At 39.6% G+C, this 22,199-nt stretch overlaps 1 protein-coding gene across 8 annotated transcripts in view; it reads right to left on the bottom strand.

Annotated features, from left to right (window-relative positions):
- The window catches only part of prex1 (phosphatidylinositol-3,4,5-trisphosphate-dependent Rac exchange factor 1), a 71,569-nt gene that overhangs the window by 24,773 nt on the left and 24,597 nt on the right, over window positions 1-22,199 (bottom strand). For 4 of the 8 annotated variants that reach the window (XM_067526458.1, XM_067526457.1, XM_067526461.1 and 1 more), the window contains exons 7-16: window positions 19,198-19,331; window positions 18,872-19,041; window positions 17,041-17,190; window positions 13,648-13,795; window positions 9,692-9,792; window positions 7,580-7,683; window positions 6,966-7,015; window positions 4,839-4,914; window positions 4,150-4,222; window positions 1,515-1,660 (exon numbers count right to left, since the gene is read on the bottom strand). In XM_067526458.1, the coding sequence (XP_067382559.1) occupies window positions 1,515-1,660; window positions 4,150-4,222; window positions 4,839-4,914; window positions 6,966-7,015; window positions 7,580-7,683; window positions 9,692-9,792; window positions 13,648-13,795; window positions 17,041-17,190; window positions 18,872-19,041; window positions 19,198-19,331 (1,152 nt within the window). The remainder of the gene's footprint in view (window positions 1-1,514; window positions 1,661-4,149; window positions 4,223-4,838; window positions 4,915-6,965; window positions 7,016-7,579; window positions 7,684-9,691; window positions 9,793-13,647; window positions 13,796-17,040; window positions 17,191-18,871; window positions 19,042-19,197; window positions 19,332-22,199) is intronic. The other 4 variants (XM_067526463.1, XM_067526462.1, XM_067526464.1 and 1 more) reach the window with 1 other exon arrangement.

Raw genomic sequence — 22,199 nt, 5'->3', positions numbered from 1 at the left:
TACACCACATGTTGTGATGGTTCAAGTACTTCATATTTGCAATTTGTGATTTCATCGCATCAGGTGTCTTGCTTCTGATGATCTGATGATGTTCTCTTCCTCTCATATTGTATTCCCCAGTAGGGCGAGGCTTAGTAAAACGCTGTCATCACCAAACACATTAGTCTCGGCTTCCATTAGGTAAGCTGCTGGGGCCATCTTCCTGCTGCATGGCCCTGATAAGATAGGGATCTCTGCTGTTACACTACACGAGAGGAGATGGCTGTGGTAAATAAAGAGTTCCTGCACTTCACTTCATTATTACTTATAAGGAAGGATTAGTTCTAGTAATCAAGGACAAAAGGCTTTTCCACTTCTTGTGGAAGCCCAAATAGCGTGGCTTCTTCCCACTCTGTTATGAAAACTATGCCAGAGTCTAGTCTTCCCCAACTAACAATATCTAAGAGCTTCTGATAAACACTGCCTGCTAGACCCACAAAAGTAATCAATCTACCAATGGGGACGAGTGGACAGTTTTTATGAGTGTTGGTGCCACACTGCACTATATTTAATTCTGTTTTAAGTAAAGTGAACAGGCATATTTTATTTTTCACTCAATACAAATTACATAGGCCAGGTAGGATTTTACATCTTCACCCAGTTCTCGCCGCACCTGTTGTCTAATGCACCATGTCATGAATAAGTATTGTTAGAAGACAATGGATCGTCAAAGATAAGACAGAAAGTAAATTTGTATGCACTGAAAATGATTGTCTATGAGGAAGCAATACTGAGAAACTGTTGGGTTTCATGTTAAAAGGATCTGTATTTCGTAAAAGGATCTTACTTGAGTGACATGGAACAGGTATGACAGGTCACAAATTGTGACTTACCAGACATTTTCATGTTTTATAATAAATCACATCAGAACATTTACTAGGTTCCGTTTTTCATCTGTGCAGTAAAGTGAAATATTTGGAAATGTATGGAGTATAGTACAGTAAAATCAGACTGCAATATTCGTCTCCTGTTAAGGTTTTATCTATTGTCTCAGCAGCACCACACCAGGCTCACAAAGATGCACATTTATCATAGCAAATTCAGAGATGTTTCTTTTTATTAAAGCTGCCACTACTCCCAGGAGGAGGGGCCACGTCCTAATGTATATTTTTATTATTTATATCTAGCTGTGGAGAGAACAACAAAAAAACAGCACACATACACAGGTCTAAACAAATTGGAGAGATGATGAGACAGATGTCAGGGTGTTAGTTAAACTAGCTACAGTACATAATAAGGTCCTATAATATTATTACCATACACACAGAGCGTATACAGTTTAGGCAAATGACATCTTTATAGCCATTTCCCCCACTGTATGCATCCGTCCGATTTAGGCTATTTTTTCCATCCTGTGCCTTTTACAGAATTTTATAATAGGTATCTCTGCATCAATATACACTTAATGTGGGAGAAAATGTGGAAATGGATGTTTTTGTATCTGTGTTGGTGAGGGCATGCACATTACAACTCACCACCAGAGACTTGGCCAAGATATTTTCAATGAGTTTGAAGTCGTTGCGTTGGAGTTGCTTGCTCTTGGTACCGGTTCCTTCAGTCTCCTCGTCCGCATAGAAACGAAATAATTGGGACTCATCCTTAAACTCGCTCTTTTCCAAGACTGAAAGGGCATAAAACACACACACTTCATATAATTAGGAAGTCACAGCCAAAATCCAAAAAGAACAGAACAATAACGGATTACATCTCAGTCTTTCTAAAAGTTGATGATAAAGAGGTGACATGATGCCATAAGATCAGTTGCTAGCTTTGCCTGTAAATTGTTACCTGTCTATTAATAATCAAAAAAAAAATGTTTTATTCCATACTGGTTAAATAAATGGGCTTGCTTCAAAATTGGACCTTGTAAATGTTGTATGTTGGCACAAGCGCTGTTTGCAGGTCATTTGCAACTTCAAAAGGCCAGTGAAGATACATGTGTTTGCTCGAGCAGAATCAAAAGAATCTGCCACTTAATGTGTCTTTACACAAACATCCTAACAGTTAATTAGCTCATTAGCTAATGATGCTAGCAGAAACATCTGGAGCCAAACCACATCTGTGTCATAGCCAGCACATGCCAGGGATAGAAAGACTCTCGGGAGCAGCGAGGGGGAGTGAAAGTGAGAGTGAGAGTGTGTGTGTTTTTATAAATCCCACTGTTAGGCAGACCCTCACTCCAACACATGGAGCACTTTAAGCAGGTGAGGGGCATAGTAGGAGTGCTTCTTCAGCAACAAAATGTTAGAGAAACAAAAAGCACTATCATAAACCTTTAGATTTTATTAGTGTTAAGGAGCTAAGCCACTAAAATTAGGCGCTAAATTACAGAGGATTTATTCTGCTTGAAGTAGTTTTTATCTTGACAGAAACGTTTTCTACCTAATATCATTTGGTACTGCCCTTTCTTCATATTTTGTTCAGTCATGATTCCTGCCAGGTTTAATATGCTTCAAGTCAAAGCACTAGTAGTGGATACATATACTACACGTGCAAAGCCACTAGTGCACCTCACCATTTTGAGGTTTTCACTTATAGTTTGTTGTGTTTAATGTTGTGAAAATGTGGTGACAGAGCCCAAAGCTGAAGCATACATTCACAGATCCAAGACCAAGGTGTGTAGATGTGTAGGTATATGGAGACATTTGGGCTTGTACAGACAACAATAAGCAAAAGGTACGCAGCTGTTGAAAGATTTGGAGAGCATCTGGCATCCTCAGGTGAACAAAGGCCTTTACAAAAGGATTACACGCACGTGCCACACCCACCCACACTGGGCTTAGACCAAAACCAAATGTGAAATTTCCTCTGAGTCACAGAGGCCATGGCAGTATTAACATAACCTATTTAACTGGAGGGTGTGTAACTCTGTCATTTCCTAGTAACACACACAAAGTTACAAATTCACCAGTAAAATAACCAAATAAAACATGGATCTGGTTTTGTCACCAAACACAGACACTGACAAAATCAATCTCCATGGGACACATTTTATCACTGGAAAAAACGGGCCTTGCAGAAGGAAAGTGTTGCTGTAAACGCTGTTGTCGTCTGTATGCCGAGTCGTCTAAAGGGCAAAATGCAACAGGTGTTCACGACAGACGTGTAGATGAATGACGTAAACATGTAAGGTTGACAGGTGAATGGCATTTTAGCTGTGTTATCTGTTATCAGTGATCTCCCACTACTTACGAGTCAGAAAAAAAGAGACAGTTGACATAAGACAAGGTCAGGAACAGAAAAGACGAAAAGTTTAAGAGTAACCAGGTGAAGAGGAACAGTTGTGCTGACTACAGACTGAAGATGGTGACTTGGTGAGAGGTGAGGAGTGCAGACAGGCTGCGAAGAGAAAGGTCACGACCCTGAAGAAGAGCAGGAAAGAAGGAGAGATAAAAAAGAACAGGTGACACCTTCCAACAGATGGCAGTAAGAGGAAGGTGAGTGTGAGTGCCAATTAGCCGAGAAAAAAAATGAAGAGCAAGCCCCTCAATGACTCTAATGCATGTGGGTGATAATTTGTTGTCACCCACATGCTTCTTTGATTCCAGTCCTGTCACACGCTTGGCCAGTGAAGATGATCAATTTAATGTTAGACCCTAAGCAGTGGTCATGGTTCAGTGGACCGACCCAGACAGCCATGTAGCAAAGCAAAACACATCTGGTTAGGGTACACTGCTAATGCTGTTTACGTTCAACATGGTGGTTTAAAACCGAAGCCCCTTCACTATAATGTGGTCATATCTGTTACTGAGGCTTGCTTGGAGTGGGTATATTAATTTATTATGCCCCTTTTTGAACCTATGATGGAATGACAGGGAGGCTAATATAACATTTTTGTGCGTAGAGAGAAAAGGGGGTTGCAAATTAGGGACCAAATGATAGATGAGGTAACTGAGCAGCACACACACAAAGAAAATACAGGGGGAAAAAGATAACGGCACTAATGACATTTAAGCTGCACATGCTGCAAAAAAGAATGCTGCAAATAATTAGAAGCAGACAAGAGACATCACCACACCAAGTGTATGTGTGACACGTGTCTGAGCTCCGTGGTATACTCTGTATACTGTGTTTGTCCATCCTTCGTGTGTGAGAGAGAATTTCACTGACCGTGGTGCATGAAGCCATTGTTGCAGAGCCCGACACCCAGCATCACAGCGTCTTCTCGGGTCGAGCAGTCTCCCTGGGAAACCAAATCAGTGACGCACACAGTGGATCAGTTAAAATGTCTATTTATGCCGTCTCATAAACAGCAGGCTGAAGCACCACTGACCTGAGTTATGTATCTGGAGGATACACCCGTTAATAAATTTATATCTAATGCAGGATTTTCAAGTCTATTTATTCATTACTGTGAAATAACAGCTAGTCATCACTTAAATTAAATAAGAGCACTGTATGATCACTGCTCTTTAAAAGAAATCTGGACATATTTATGTGTCATCTGAACACATCTAACTATGATAAATTTAAAAGTAAAACTAATTTTTGTGTTATGTAAGTGAATTATTTACTACTAAACTGTCACTCATTTGCTGTTAGCTACATGACTACATCTAAGAATTCTGAAAATTGTGAAACACAAGCTGCAACATTCTGTTATATTTGGAGGAAACTCAAACTTGTAGCTGTAAAAAAAAAAATCCTAGGCTGTGCTCATAAAGGTCACTGTATGGGGACAAAAGCCTAATTTGATTAGCACATCTTTTGTGTGGCTAGTTTATTTTGCATTAAAATGAACAAACAGTACAATTACACAAAATATATGCACTAAAATGCACAGAGAGTGACTCATTTACCTGTGAGAGTAGCCAGTCCACCAGTTTGCTAGCAGGCACTACAGATTTAAAGGTTTTCAGATGATAGTCTCTGTCCCTAAAATAGAAAAAAGATTTAAAAGTTTAAATACACTGCAAGTGAGATGCATCAACAAGCAACATTTTGTATGTAAGACAATAAAAAAAACTAATTAAAAACAGCAGTCTGTGAAAGTCAGAAAAATTTAATTTATTTTTTGTTATTTTAATTATTCATGTTACATGTAGTTTTCCGATACATGCAAGAAGCAGACTGCCTTGCATCATTCGGGTTAAATGCATTGAACTTGGACCAGCCTGCTCAACATGTAAACATGTGAAACAGGAAATCTTACAGAGGATGTGTGGTTGCTGTGGGACCCGATGGGTGTATCAGAGCTGATAAAATTAACAAAACAGTGTATTTGCTTTAAAATCTCAACATTGTGCGTAAGACACGGGCCACCCATACTATAAAGTCCTGTGTTCTGAATGAAAGCCAAACGCAATAAGTGCAGATACAGACGAGAAGTGTACTGATTGATAATGCAGCCTTGGAACAACATAAAACGTGAGCTGCTTCCGCATCTCATGAGCTGAAGAGATAATAAAACATCTGTGGTGTTTTCATTATTGATTTCATTTGGTTTATATCTGTTTTATCATGTTATTATTCACTATTGACATTTTAATCTTATGAAACCAGCGGATGCTTTGTTGTTTAGCAAAGTTTAATAAAAACAGAAGCACAGTTTCTGATTATGATTCATATTATGCAGTGCGTCCATCGCTCAAACAATATAATTTATGTTTGCCACATACAAGGCCATTTCAGTGATGTATTAAAAAAGCCAACACGTATTACATAACAACTGTTTGGCAGGCAGAGCGATTGCCTTTGTATGTTAATAGGATTTGTCTCCAAACCAGAAGCTCTTGGTTTGCACTAGTTGCAACTCGGTCACTTCAATCAGTGGGTGAATGATGGAGGGATGGACAGAGAGATGGTAGGGCAAGGGTGGTGACGGCAGAGAACGTGTGTGCTTATTCGTGTGTCAGGAGGAAGACAATGTGCATTTCCTGCAAATGCAAGCTCATTCTTCTACTTTTGTTTTGCTTTCAAGATTGCAATTTATTTCTTTTAGGTCAGGTTGGCTTGTCTTGGGTCAAGAATTCAGGGTTAGAATTATAATAAAACTTGGTTTAGAAGAACAATTAAGAACCAATATAGTATATGTACATATACACTCATTAGACTTTTTTTTTTGTTTTGGGTACATCTGTACAATCTAATGCAATTGTGATTAGTGGAGTTATAGAGCATTATAAGAAGAGGTGGTTATAATGTTTTGACCTTCTCATTCATTTTAAATATGGTGGCCAAAACATTAGAACCATCTCCTAATATAATGCACTCCAATATAATTACGACCTTTCTGACAGTCTCAACTTAAAAACTGAGAAATTCTAACCTTTCAAAAGTAGAATTCATGGCAGAGCTGCTGGATTGTACAATACATGTACAATTGGATTGTACATGTATCTAATAAAGTGGCCAGAGAGGGTATATGTATAGGTAATCTGCCTGTTAGATATGTGCTTCTATAAAGTATATTCAGTATATGTGTATTACATAATTAGGTAAGAAAGCAAAAAAAAGCATATGCTTATGCATATAAAGGCTGGAGAAAGCACGAAGGAGACATAAAAAGTGACTAATAAGGTCAAAAAGATGGTTAATGTTATTGTCTGGACTCCTACTTCAATTACAACAACATAAAAATATAAATAGGTTAGGAAGGTTAACAAGAAAATGCTCACAAACATGGGCTTTTTATACTTTAAAAGAGCTTCTTTATATAACCCTGGAGTCATTAGAACCCAGCATCTTCAAATTGAACTGAATTTTAAACAACCTGACCTAAAGCAGCTAAAGCGTTGCTCACTGTCCAAGTTGGTTTTAGGGTTGTCATTCCTGGCAGTGCTACTGTTTGTTCAGTCATTACACAAATGGTGACTCGGGCTAAATGTGAACCCTTCATAAATATGCAGTGCGTGCACCTGGAGTGTCATAACATTAGCATATGTGGAGGGGGGAAGGTGAGAGAGGAGGAAAGGGCAGGTACTCACTTGATGACAGGCGTGTGGAGGCTGTGAAGCCGGCAGTACAGTCTAACTCCCTGCAAAGAGAAGGAAAGCAGAGCAACTGACTCATAGAACATACACACCTTGGGTTAACAAGTACAAGCAGTACAACAGATTTCACTGATGACTGTGAAAAACTCACCCTTAGGCCATCAATTTAGGACAAAAGTTTCAAAACCACTCTCTCTCTAAATGTGGTCTGACAACTGATGTATGGCAGCATAAACATGATTAAAACATGAAACAACAAATCCAAAGCTTAGGCTTGTATCTTTATATAAAATGCATTTGTTCAATATATGAATCATTCATTTTTCATGTCGTCCTGCTGCAAAGTGCAGAAATTATTATGTAATAGAAACTATCAATGATTGCACAGGTGCAGTCATCGCTGTTGGAACCAATCATTTTTAAAAGTTGTTAGTTTGTTTTACTTTTGAACAATTCTACATCAACTCCAAGTTAATTGACCTGCAAATTTCCTCATTTAAAGTTTGTGCAGACACCTACTGTGTCTTTCTGCTTTGATTATTGCTAATGCTGCGTCGTTTTTCTCCAACCTACATTTTTACAGCCACCTATAGTAGACTTTTAGTTACCTTGGACATGATGTCCTCCATCTCACTGCGGGCCTTGTAGGTGCCATCGTCATAGCGGAAGCGGTACAACACCTGCTCGTTCTTAAACTGGTGCTTGTCTGATACTGAAAAACCACCAGAGAGAGAGAAAATGTCACCTCAGCTGGGCTTCAGTTTGAATACAGCAGTTTCCTGTAGGCTTATCCACCAACCTTTCATTATACCATTGACTTTATTTATGCCTTTGTCGAAGCTCTTTCCTCTGAGTTTTTCAAATCTTCAGAAAGTTCCTCCATTTAATATACTTGCCTTAACATCAGTGATCCTTCTTATTGCTTGCCCCTTCTTTTTGCAGAGGATGGTATGTCTATATTGTCAACAATACTTATCAGTGATCAAAGTAGTTGGACTCTTCCATTCACGAATGTATTCAGATATCAACAGAAGAAAAGTTATTTCTTCAGTAGTTGTCTTCTAGTCTTTCTAGCAAAGAATGTGTAATTAGAACTTGCATCATTTCATTCAGCCAACATGATTTTTAAGTATACACACAGATTTGGCCCAAGTCACTCTTGGATGGACAATAGATAACAAATTAATAAACACTTGCTTACAGAGTTTATGCTTACTTGTGAGTCCACCTCTTAAGAGTTTTTAAAAGTACGGCAAAGCTCAAACTGCTATTAATCTGTCCGCAAACAAGTTTCATATTGTTTGGAGGATAGGGGAGGGTTTATCCGTTTATTGTATTCTGTTGACAAATTTCAACTTTAATATGTTCGGTCTATTGGGGTATGCACAGCAAAAAGGCAAAAGGCAAGGAGCAAACGTTCTGGGGGAAACACAGCAGTAAATTCTCTATTGTGTAATTCAAATATTTAACATACCAGGCAGCCGCCAATTCTCGTAAAGATCCCCTCAGTCAGCACTAATAAACACAGACATATCCCAACAATCCCAAACAACTTCTAATTTATAATCAATTCAATGCAGAAATTGGAAAATGACTAATGCACACACAAACAGATGCCTGCTGGAGAAGCTAACAGTAAAATCTGCCAAACAGAGGCACTTTGGTTCCACCACAACAAGTTGGCATGGCCTCAAACAAGCTGCTGGTTCTCTTAGTCTAGACGTAAAATGCCCTCATAAAACAAAAGGAATGCACTGCAAAAGAGTCATTGTACAATATCAACCATGGAATCAAAATGCATGGGAATTATGGATGAATTGTTATGGCAGCAAAGAAGAGTTTAAACCTGCTAAGAATCAAGTTGTGTCAAAGTAATTGATTTAAGTTTGCATGATGTGCTTCAAAAGAAATGCATGTGGTCTCTTTTTTATATGTCACAAAACTCATGCATGACTCAGTAGTAGCCCAATTTGCAGCTCTGTCACATTACTTGTTTGTGTGTGATTTCTTTTTACTGACTGAATGGTGACACCTACACTTTTCCTGCGGGCTATGAGCCTCGCCAGTTTGCCCACAAAGCCTCACTGGTGTCCCACGGAGCCCTGCGTGTCATCATTGTGTCTCTTTGCGGTTGTGGGCTAATGTGAAGGAGGATTTGAGGGGATTTTCCACAGGTATTAAAGAAAAGGAAAGTTGGTTCTCAGCCACTTTCCCTGAGAGGGCGGGGTGTATGAATTGTGACATTGGTTTGCATTTACTATGTACAAGAGCCCCTTCAGCAACACTCTGGACAACTGTGTTCATACATTATTTATAGATGTTTGCGTTTGTGTGTGTCAATCATTTCTTAATGCATAATTCAGGTTAGTGGCCCTGTAAAAGTAACATAGATATCAAGAACTGTTATAACCATTTGTATTATGTGGCTCCTACCCTTAAACCTGAGATCTAATAGGAAGACAAGAACAGATTTACACCATGAATGAGTCAAACATTTAAAGAAGGAGAGAGTGAATCAGAGAGGGTTGCTAAACAAGCCAAGATGACTAAATAAAGTTAAAAAACAGAATAAAAATATGACAGGAGGAGCCACAAAGAGCATCAATACGAGAGTAAAAGCTACAGTGGTGTGAAAGATGATAGAGATTAAACAAAAGGTGTAAATTAGAGAAAATAAAGAGTGGAGCAAGACAGAAAGAAAAATGTGGATTTTGCCTCACCGTGGTGAATAATGCCATTTTCCAGTAAGGCTTGTCCCAGGTTGACGCCTTCGTCAGGTTTACTGATCTCTCCACTCTCTATCAGCCATGACACAAACTCACTGGGGACACAAGACAAAAGAGCATATGATAAAGGCCTGGTTTATCTGTTCACGGTTTTAGTTTTCATGTGGTTATGGCACTTTTTAATGGAATTTCACAGTAACCTGAAAGGGAAACACTGTGGGTGCAACTATGTCACTATGTGTTTTTGTTGGATTTCTGTTGATAAAGTTGGCATTGCTGAATGTATCTCTATGTTCCTTCATGTTCATCTATAAAGATTCAGTTTTTGTGTTAAGAAAGGTGATTATCACTCAAGTTACATTTCCCTTGATCTAAAGAAAAGAGGAAATTATTCATGTCATACATCGTCACAATACATTCATCATCCTAACCACTTCTCTTATTAGGAACTGTGAGCTGCTGGATCCCATCCCAGCTGTCATTGAGTGCATTGTGGACAGGGTGTCAATTCATCTCCTAGCTAACACATTGAGATGTACAAAAACAGACAACCATACACAACTACAGGCAATTGAGAGTCACCAATTAACCTAACACGCATGTGTTTGGACTGTTTGAGAAACTGGAGTAGCTGGAGAAAAACCCACACAAGCAGGGGAATCACATACAAAAAATCCTTTGTGAATGGAGTTTTTGGCACAACTGTTTTCAGAGCATTCGGTTTAACTTTCCGTGCCTTTAAAATGCCAACTGTGTATTTCAAAGAGGCATGAAATGTAGTGCACATCTTACGAGCAGAACCAACTGTTTAACTGGGCCCACGTGATACAAGCAATAAAATATTGTACATCCATTCTGAAGCAAAGCTGATCTTATAGCAGACTGCCACACTGATGGTGTGTACAAGGCTATTTATTCACCCAATATAAGAAGTAAAACGAATATCATAAAAAACGACCATAGGGATATAAACTGCCTTTTGGTTGTTTGTTTTTTTTTGTCCTTTCGGCTTATCCCGTGAGTTCAGGGTTGCCACAGCGAATGTCCGCATGTTGATTCAGTGTCTTACCCAGAGACACTTCGACATATAGCCAGGACCAGGGATCGAACCTCTGACCCTGTGGTCCCTAGACAACTGCCTTAACAACTGAGCTACTGCATATTCAGTACATATTCATAAAACAGTAAAATTTATCATTTTATTTTTTGATGCAAGAATCCTCAGACCTACTTGGATGCAAGCATTTCAGCTCGACTCGCATCTCTTCACACCCAATATGCTCTGAACAAATGTTTGAAGGAGAAAATTGCATTCTTCATCTTTCATGCTGCTGAGTAAAATCACTTACTCATAGAACAATCAGCAGGAAAAGGCTAGCGAGTGTCTATGTTCACGAGTTTTGTGATTTAACATGCCGGCATTGGGATGATTTTGAAGCACGCATGTGTGAGAAACTCTTATGTGGCTGATCACTTAGCTTTTATAAATGTCAAGCATGGCAGGTGTGCAAGTGTATGCACCCATGTGTAAATAAGACAACCCACAAGGATATGATGGTAGCGTGGGCATCATCATGTACAAGTGTGGACAACTTGAGCCATCTGCCACTAGTCCTTATTGTTAGCCTAAAGCGCAGAATGAATATTAATTCCAAATTTTGTGAGACCTTACAGATGCATGGTTTAAACAAAATATGTTTGTGTGTGAAGAGCAGACTCCACAGGCTGTCTCATTCTTTTAAATCAAAAAGTGCTTTAATGCCTTCATTTATTTGTGTTTGCACAATTGTGTTTTTTTCATTGTTGCTTTGTATGTTTATGCAAAAACCAGTGGCTGTTATTATGTCATTGGGTAATATTGGGTGTGTGAGGATGTTATGTTGAGAATGAGAATAAGTTTAATTTTGGACCCAAAGTTGTTATGGAAATTAATATGAGGAGGAGCGGGAATGTGCGTGTGCATGTGTGTGTCAGGGATCAGAGAAAGGGGACCTTCTGGGGAGAAGCGGAAGACAATGACTGATGACTGGTTGAACTTATTGGTATGGAAACTGCATTTGTTTGCAAAGGCTTTGTTATAAATGACACTTTAGTTACCAAAAGAAAAAGAAAAAAACTCTCCAGGCTACAAGTGCTAAAACTCAGCTCCATGCTATATACACTAACTGTAAACTTTTATAATTTATAATATATTTATAAAAACTTTTTTTTGCATAGAGTATCCATCATACTGCACTGTCAGACAAAAAAAGAACATAATATGGTCACCACTGTACACCAATCACAATGTAACCTTAAAATGTCACTGCTAAATGAACTTTACTTCACTTCAGAAAAAAAACAATATGTGGTTGAAAACCTTTTTTTTTTGGTTTCTTTGTTTCCTAAGATTATACTTGAGCCATCTCACCACCACTTGACATTTATCTTAATTTGTTCCAGCTTCATTTCCTATGTGCAGTGCATTATGGGGTTGCAGTGTGCATAAGAGGGCAAAAGTATTTTGCAGAAATTTACACTTTTTTACTGTACTTAAAGTTATAAATAATTTAAATATCTTAATCAGAGATATGCTCCAAAATGTATCTTATTGTAGAGGGGTGCTATTTTTTTTCAGCGAATTAAAATTATTTCTGCTTAAATAGTATGTTTTTTAGCATTTAAATTCATAATGACTGGAAAGGCTGCAAAGAGCATGGCTACAGAATATATTAAGGACAAAAAATGAGGGGAAGAGGAGCCAATCCGGAAATTGTGCAGAAAGATTTGTCTTGAGGTCAAGGGCTGAAACTAAATTTCATTTCCTCCCAGATCGCCACTTAGCAAAAAAAAGTGTGGCTAAAACAATACAAGACAATTAGAATATGATTTATCATCGGTTTAAATATCTGTAACACTGCTAGGTAAGCACTGCCATGGGGAAAAGAGTACCAATTATTCATTAAGAAAATATGTTAACACAATTCAGACTGCAGACAGCAGACCAGATGATAGAATTATGCCATCAAGACAACAGGGTGCCATCAAACCGCCAGTCATCATCTCTGTTCAAAGCAATAAGCACTCAAAGAATGCCTGCCGCTAATTTCATCAGTAAGACAAATGCAGAGCTAATGCATGTTGCACTCACTGGCAGGAAATGACCAAGTGATAAAGTGGGAAAGATGGTAGATGGTACAAAGTGACTGGGAGTGAGGAAAATACGTGGGCTGGCATCCATAGTGGCAAACTTTGCAGCTACTGTTCTGGCACTGAACAGTAGTGGCTGTAAACTCTGACCTACAAGTGGATTAAGGCAGGACAGATATAACTTACTCATGAAGACACGGATATCATACTGTTGTTGATACAGTGAATGCAGACACACACAGAAAGACACACACCTAGAAAAATCTAAGGATCTAGGCTATCTTAGTTTATATATGCTAGCTGCCTGGCTGCCCCTCTTTAACAGACCAGGAGATGAGTCCTCACCATAGTCTTGCTTAGTATTATTCTTTTGTTTCGCCACCTTAGTGCAATAAAGAATTTTAATTGGTGCTCAGGATCTCACAAAACCAAACTTAAGCAAATATCTCATTGTCTATTCATGGCACTGAAACATCAAGGGGACAGAAAAGGGAATGGCCTGTCATAGAGCCTGTGTAAAAGGTCCTCTGGTACTGAAAGTGTGGGTGTGTGAATATGTGTTCAGAGATCTGAGTGTGCTGGGAGCAACTTGGGTCTTTCTATAACCGGTGACTATGAGGGGGGCTCATTACAGACAAGAGGATGCAGGGGTAAAACAGTTTAGGCATTTTGCCAGGGCTTGGGGAGACTGGACACCAGCTCTTTTGAAAGCCTGCTTACGTAACAACGATTTGTAAAGATCCCCTTGTGAACAGCATAGCCCTGCAGTCACATTCTTGGAGGCTGGCGAAAACAGGCACTGAAAAAGCAAACAAACTCACTTTCCCATGAAACACTTAGGCACAATGCTGAGCTTCCTGCGTCTGTCCTTTATCAGATGCCGACTCTTGGTCATCATCATATGGTAGAGCTTCTCACCCTTCTCTGCTATCATTACATAGGCGTCCCGCTCCATTCCCAGTTTGAGACCTACCAACAACAGAGAAACAAACATCAGATACAAGAAGATTTGTCATGTTTAGTGGAACAAAAATCTACCGGGTGAATGGTGTGGGAAGGAAAATAAATGCACTAACAAACGCTCACCCAAAACTCTGTGACTGTATCACTATGCCCCCAAAAAACACAACAGACCCACTATGAGACACAAATATCAAGTTGATTTCCACAGATAAACGCATATATCAAACCCAAAAGGCAGAGGCTGTCCTTGTTCTGTTAGAAGAGAAAAGGGGTTTTGCCCGAACAGCTTGTCGTGTTCTGGTATTGCACAGCATGGATGCCCCATCTTTCTCGATCAAACCCAAATGCTAATCTCTAAAGTTGTCTTTAGGGTGAGTGAAGTTCAGGAGGGCTCTATTGTAAAGTAGAACATGTGACGGCCCATTGTAAGGCCTGCTGCCCCAATACTCTGTTGAGCAGCTTAACCTCATCGTGAGGTTTAATGAACTTCTGGACCGTACTGTGAGACTTTTTGCCTGGAGCAGTTCACTGCACTGATTCCATATGCTGCTAAACTCTACTGAGAGTCACATCAAGCTGATGAGCTTAAATATAAAGTATTCTGATTTACAGGGGCACATATACTTGATAAAATATATCTCGTATATAAGTGGCACAAGGCCACCGATGTCAAGTTGGACAGTGGGTTGCAACTGTGCAATTGAACAATGCTAACCAATATAATTACTACAGAATACAATCATTTCCTCAGTTAGTGGTATTCTCCTTTGTCTTATTGCCTTTAAATTATGTCTGTTGTAATTGTAACTTCTTTTTAAATTGTCTAAATATGGATGGCAACTAACAATTGCTTTCATTTTGTATTCAAATTGTTGTCCAGCTAAAAGACTAAGATAAAATAATAATCAGAAATGAGAAACTGGATCTAGCAAATGTTTGGCACCTTTATTTGAAAAATGATGGAACCCAAATAAATGATTATGAAAAACGCCAATGACAAGTTGTTGCAGCTCTACAGTATTCTAAGTTTGTATTCTGAGCATATGACAAAATAATCTGAGGAGATTTAGATGAATTTGTGATATTGTGAACTTGTGAAGTATTTCCCGTGACACAGCTACAGATGTGCACAGTGGCTGTCAGTTGGCATTTCCCTCTAGCCTTTGCAGAGTGTTCAAGTGCACTTTTTAGTAGAAGACATGAGATGATGAGATCAACCAGCCTTTGTCAGTAGACCTGTCTTTTAGGTCAGCTCATTGGGTCTTTCTTTCCTTCCAACTCTCTAAAGAGCCCAGCACATACCAAGTAAAACAGCTGAAAACAAATAACTTTTGAAACGCATTGAGCAATTTAGACCATTTGAAGGTATAAAGCTGAGAGACAAGCGTTAAGGTGGGAGTCTGACCAGCTGAAAGGAAGAAACAATGTAGGAAGATACACGGCAACTCTTGAATCCAATTTTCCCATTGAGTCTTTGCGGTTCTGCAGTGGCAGCCTGTGATGGAGGTGGGGTAATATTACATTTGACAGCAGCTGGAGTAGACTTCAACAATGAGTGTCATTGAACAACAGACGGGGTTTGTCCAGCATAGAGGCCCCTCAGCTTCTGGTACAGCTGTCAGAGTTCATCCTTCGCTACTCCTCATCTCGATGCACTCACTGGCACCAGTTAATACCCTTTTGCATTTTCTGACCCACACATTTTCCCTACACTTGCGTGAAAACAGTGATGCGACAAAACACCTCCAGCTGGCAGTTGTTGAGCAATGAAAGTCTATTGGGAGGACTGAGGAGAGCCACATGTCAATTACAGGGATGGACCACAGCAGCACACTGAAAAGTTTAATTTAAACAACATGATTTAGGAAAAGCAATAATGCATTAAGTGAAAAGGAGTAAAAAAAATAAAATCCCTGCCAGGATTTATTGCAGTCAAAATTCATCATGAAGCTGTCTAGACTGGAGAAAAGAGGTTGACAGAAATGTAAGCACACTGAGAGCAAAGTGTACTGTTGAGAGGGTAATAGAGAGGGAGTGTGTGGGGAACCTGGGCACTGTGACTGATCCGGCATCTGTTAGCCTCAGGTCAATTTCCGCCGGGTTGAAACTTAACACCAAAAGCTGAAGCACACTCCTTCATTCTTATTCATACTCTGAAACCCTTTCATCGCAGGATCAGATGCTGATGCTGTCTAACACTGCTAAGAATCCATACTTTAAAAAGAGGTAATTTACAAAAATGCAAAGTGCAGGTGCAAGTGAACTCTTCAGGATTATTTTCATCCAAATCGCATTTAGTCATCAATGATATCAGATGACATGCTGGGCACCCTTTTATAACCTGTGCAGTCTTTTATATTGACTAACACACACCATAACAAAGACAGATGGCCAGTGCTGAACAGGTGGGAAGACATTTCAAGGCAAATGAGAGGAGCAACAACAATATTGGTTTTCATTGCTAATCTTAAATTAGTGAACATGGTGGTGGAGCCTTTATGTGACATCGGTGTATGAAATCTACAGTAAAGCCTGGTGGATTAGACCATCCGCACTTTTGATTTTCTACACAGCAATTCAAAGCATTTCCATGTTCATTGTGTGGCTGCAAAAAAAAAAAAAAAAACCCAGCTCAAATGGAATAAAGTCAGTCTGAATGCCTATGCAAGACACAAATACTTGGATTACAGTAAGAATGAAGCCAGAATAATTAAAGTTGGTGTGTATTATGGGACTTCGCTTTCTTTGAAATTCCTATTTTAAGCATTAGACTAAGATGTTGTTTTTAGAACATCAGCTCTTTGAGAATGAGATGCAAGATTTACCAATCACGTCCCATTCAGGGCTTAAGTTAATCAAACACCTCTGATGCATTGTTTTTCCAGAAAGTAATGAACAGATTGTTGTAGCAGCCTGTGCTTGGTGTGCAGGTCAGCCAGGCCAACCAACAAGTCATGTCACCAAAGCTTTTATTTACAGAACAAAGACAGGCAGCTTGTTCAAGGTGGGACATAACCATTGGCTACAAACATTTAAGCCAGGTCACAAGCACATTCTGAGTCATTGCTGTGTGCCAGCTGAAGGGAGCCTGAGAGTTTGCGCATCGAAGGTGACACTAGCACAAAGGGCAAAGTGGTGTGGGTGCAACAGCAGAAAAACAAAAGAAAAGAAAACAACTGCAAAACCATAGCTGGGACCTATAAAATGATTTTCAAAGTATAGCAACATCTTGATGACACTTTGTTACTCACTCTCTCTCTGCTCCCGTTCCTTCAAGATGGCATCCAACCACTTCTTCTTGTCCTCTGCGTTTTTGGCCATGCAGACAAACCACTTGTTTTTAGCTGTGTTGTGGATCTTCCAGCCATTAGTCACTGTGTAGTTGTTGCTGTGATAGTCCGCTGCAAGGCAAGAAATTCATTTTCAACAAAGGGGGAAGGGTCGTGATAAAATAACATTAAAGACTTTGTTAGGTCAAATTGTTCTACTTCAAATTTTTTGGCTTACTGGGTTTTTGTCATGCTTGTTTTCAGTCACATGACTAAGAAGATGAGACACCAACCACAGATACACACATACTACGTAAACACTGACATATGTGGTAAGTGAGGCAGAAATAATGTGCATAATCATATCACACCGGTAAGGAAGTATACATTAACATTAAAGTTACCTCTAAAGTGGATTTACCACTTAAGCAAAGATTTATGAGCCATTTCAAAAGATAAACAAGGGAGCAGTAAAAGAACATCTTTCCACTGACTCAACAGAATCTCTCCTCGTACCCCTTTCTAACTTTATAATCCATTTAGCTGCAGGTGAGCAGCTACTGAATAATTAATGGGCACTGGGAATGGGGTACATTAGTCTCACGCTCAAAGGTCATATAAATAGATCCGATACTTAAGCCCCTGCCGGGAGCAGCCGATCTTGGAGAGCAGGGAAATGGGTTTGGACATACATACTACTGTTGAGTGTTCTTTGCCCACCAAGAAGTAAAAGATGGATTCTAGTGAAATCTTGTGTAAGTGCAGGCTTTATATATATTGAGACAGAAGTGCAAGAAAGACAGTTTTCCACTCAGCTCGCAAGAAATGAATGCTCTTTGAATTAACTTCTTTGAGCTCTCAGCATTTTTGCTCACACTTTCAGCACATGCATTCAAATCTCCACATTTAAAATCCTTGACACTTGCTAATCAGATAATCTGTGTTCTGTAGACCACATATGTACACATTTGCAATGTGGGACCCCTTAGTTCTGCAAATAAGACATGTTTTTCTCTGTGGTTTTCCCTTCAGCAGTTTAACTTTGACAGCGAACATGCCGAAAAAAGGTCACGTGAGCTTGCAAAATATTCTGCCAGTGCAGAGGAAGAAAAAGAGGAAACATGAAAGAGAGAGAGAGAGCGAGAGAGAGAGAGCGCGCGAGAGAGCGAGCGAGAGAGCGAGAGAGAGAGAGAGAGAGAGAGAGAGAGAGAGAGACAGACAAAGTGTTTCTACACCAGCGGAGAACACATACCAAGCATAGCGCAGTGCCTCGCAACAAACCACAAGGGCAAAATGAGTTAAGCGATGACCATATCACTACCGCCCTAAAGATGAGTCGTTTATCTGTGGCAGAACATCTTCCCCAGTGCAAGAGCGCCTCAAGTTTATCACCTAGCTCGGGGTTGTTTTGCACTTCAGATTTGCATCAACACCTCAACCCATTACTGAATAGCCGACATCAAAAGGTGGTGTGTGAGGTTGCGAGCTACATCCTGTGTGAAACTAGGTGCAAGTAAGATACTCCACCCAAACTGTCAACAAGTACCTGATTCATATCCAACCAGCAGTTTCTAAACGGCAGTTTCATGAACTAAGGCCTGAAATAAAAAATGAGCACTGTAGGCAAATTAAAAGCAGCAATTATTATTGCACTATTTAGTTTTCTAAACTATCTGAAATATCCAAAAAAGTTGCATTGCAATGCATCAGGAATAACCAGAACCTCATCAGAATTCAACAAATTCCCCACGAGAGTTGCATGAATGGACATATAGGCAGTCTCTAAAGGAAACTCTGCTTGGCAAACACAAACCTGTTCCATCTTCCACATTTTCCACCTCCATCACCTCTGTGTTGATCCGGCCTCTGAACACATAGAGGGGCCCGTTGATAGACTTGGTCCTTTTGGTGGATTTCTTTCCAGAAACCCTAGCAAATTGGACGACACTACGGTTACACTCGGCAGGGAAAACATCCGTTGATCTAAGTAAGAAAAGAACTTGTGTTAGTAACACATGCATATTCATACAGATATGGTTGCTACAGACATGTATTCAGTCAGTAAAAACTATTTTGAGATGCTAGTTTGTTAATTGGATACACACATCTGCTGTACAGTTGTCCAGATTCATTTCTCACCTTGATTTCCTTTTACAGTAAACCAAAAGGTTGTCAAATAGGAAGAAGACGCGTTCCTGGATATTGCCTGCAGAGATTTTTAGGAGATTCCCATGCAGCAACAGCTCTGTGCAGATATCGGTAAGGTTGGTTCCCTGAAGAAAAAACAAATAGAAGCCCAAGATTAAATAAGATACTGACATAGATTAACAACATTAAGACGTTGACATTTTCATGCACACAGTGATTATTCACATATAGATTTACTTTATTTGAGCACAACATGGAAGCTGCTATTTTATTCCCTGGCTAAATTAGTGAGTTGCAAAGAAAACAAGGCTGTGTTTAGAACAACTTGAGTTCACAGCCTCAGTGAAAAAATATGAAATTTAACCTTGAGACCATGAATCATGACAACCATCTTGACATACAGTATGTGCTTAAGGCTACTTCTGATCCCTGCAGTGAAACGCTAATCAAATGCTTTGTATTGCTGCCATGCAAAGAAGATTTTTTAAAATTGATATATAACTCCACTGTATGTATGCATGTAGATGCATGTATTATGTTAGTCTGCAGCCTAAGCCTCTCCCTCCTTTACAGGATGTCATCTGGTCTTTCTTAAAAGCTGCTTCTCGTCAGCTAAGAATAACACCACAACCTGTTAAAACCAAAATAAGCGCTTCTCTTTTGAAGCAGAGCAAAGGACAATTACAAACCACAGGCAATGGTCTTTCACTGTCAAAGCAACAAAGACTCTAAGAGATGAAACAAACTCCAACACATAATGCCATGTTTTCTGCACTGAATTAACATAATTATATTAATCATCAAAGATCAAGAGGTGGCTAAGTACTTTCTTTCTTATCATAAACTTATGACTTAAAATTAGAAAATTAATATTTAGAAATGTAATGTATGCACCTTTAGGTCGCTGATAATGAAGTTGTTGACGTCAATCTGGAACTGTTAAAAGAATTGCCTTGTTGATTAACTACTGCATGGTGTCTAATTAACCTTCTCAAAAGGGTCTGCACTTCTGGACAAGTTACTAACATTATGAAGACTTCATTATTTTTAGAAATTCATTTTCAGTTTTCACATTTCCGACTAGGGAAAAGAAACCACTTTCACAGATACAGATACAGTACATGCAAGAGCAACCATGCAGTCACACTTCCTGCCCAACTTGTAAATAACAGACAAAGCAATTTCCTACTATTAAAGTTCAATGACCAACCAGGAAAATATAAACCATTCAGTTTTAAAAGGATAACTTGAGTCCATAAGGAGAGGTGACTGTTCACCCCGTTCGACAAAGCTGTCAGAAAGGGTTAGGAAAAAAATTAAGTGATGGTTAAAAGACACCTCATTACTCATTGTCCAATGGCTCATTCCACCCTAAATCATCTGGAACTAAATTCACCCATGTGTGGATTTAGGGAAACCTCCCCCCCAGCTTTTGGCTTGTAGACCCACCACCATCACCTCCCCATAGGCACCCACATATCCATCAGCTTTGGGCATTACTATTGTCTTTGATGTTTCTGACACGGATCCACAAGAGAGACAGCAAGATCTGTGGAAACCCACCAGCCACACCCACTCTCAAGCGTCCATAATTGATTCCCAGGAGTCTAGTTTATGATGGAGGTTAATCACTCCACAGCTCACTGAGAGAAAACAACATTATCAGAGCTTTACTTAAAGGTGTACTCTGAATACGTCTGAGAAGGGGATCCTTTTTCAGACAATCCCACCTGATGCACTGGTGGGCATGGGCATGATGTGTATGATGGCATGAAAATCCAGGGCACCTGAATGTATCTATGTGCGCAAACACATGCACGTGTTGCTGTGTGGGATTGAAAGCATTTAACAATGTAAGTGTAAGCATAAAATGTATATAAAGGTGGTGGTGTGTGTGTGCTAGTCTGCCTGAACAGTGTATCTGAGCAGCAGTAATGCATCTGGGCCTTATTCTGCACTATTAGCGGCCTCTTCCATTAGAACTAAAGGGAATTAGCCTGGATAGTAGCTGGAGAGGGGAAAGAAGAGCGAGACTAATGCTGTTAGGTGGAAGGCTCTGTGGGGGGGCAGGGTTGGGGTAAAGTGCCCTTCCAGGTTTATACAGAGTTGTTCAAAGGAAGAAAATCGAATAAATGCTAGTCTTGGTTTGCAAAAAAATACAATGCTTGAGGTTTTCAGAATTCAATCAGATATAATGGCTGTGATGTGTTAATGGCTCGTAAGGTTCTGAGTTAATATGGCAGCTATAACTCAGGAGGTATAATGCAGGCTGGACCATTTGACTAATCAGCGATTGTTTTGTGTATTAAATGTTAGGCAATAGTAAAACATGCTAATCACATGTTCCTTGAGTCCAAGGCAACACTTTCAATTGTACTTATTTTTGTTTGGCTAACAATCCAGTTCATTTAAAGTTGTATAAAGTTGAGAAAGTATAAAGAATGGGGGCCATGCAGTAGTTAACACACAAGAAAGAAAGCAGTATAACTAATTACAATAGAGACTTGAAAATATTCTTTCCAAAGTTGTTACTAATAATTTCTTGTTTTGTTGTTTCATCAACAATTATCAGTGTCAAATTGTGAGATTCTTCTAAATGAAACCAAAAATGTTTTAGATGCACATACCAGATAGCAGGATGACCCAGAGGGCCCACTCTGTGGTTCAAGCTTTCATTTTTTCCCCTCTACCCCTCCTGAAGGTCCCCTCATATAACCCTCCCAGAGCATGTGAGACTGGCACTCTGCTTCCCAAGTCTCTTCTAATTGGGCGGTATGCCCGCTGGCATCCCCCTTGGCACCCTGTGTGGGTGGATTGTCCCATTGGTACTCTCTAAGACAAGGCTTCTGTTGTGGTGGTTGAGGGAGGCGTGAAAAATTCACTGGACCCTTTGCCCGGGTCCCAAGCCCCATCCACGGCCCCTGTGCTCTGTGTAGTGATTTGCCTGCAAAAGTGCTCAACTTGTAAGACAGATGGATACTGTGGTAGTTGAG

Source organism: Channa argus, chromosome 13, assembly GCF_033026475.1.
Source record: "Channa argus isolate prfri chromosome 13, Channa argus male v1.0, whole genome shotgun sequence".
Taxonomy (NCBI): Eukaryota; Metazoa; Chordata; class Actinopteri; order Anabantiformes; family Channidae; genus Channa; species Channa argus.
The sequence above is the reverse complement of the archived record's forward strand: the minus strand, read 5'-3'. Positions and strand labels throughout refer to the sequence as shown.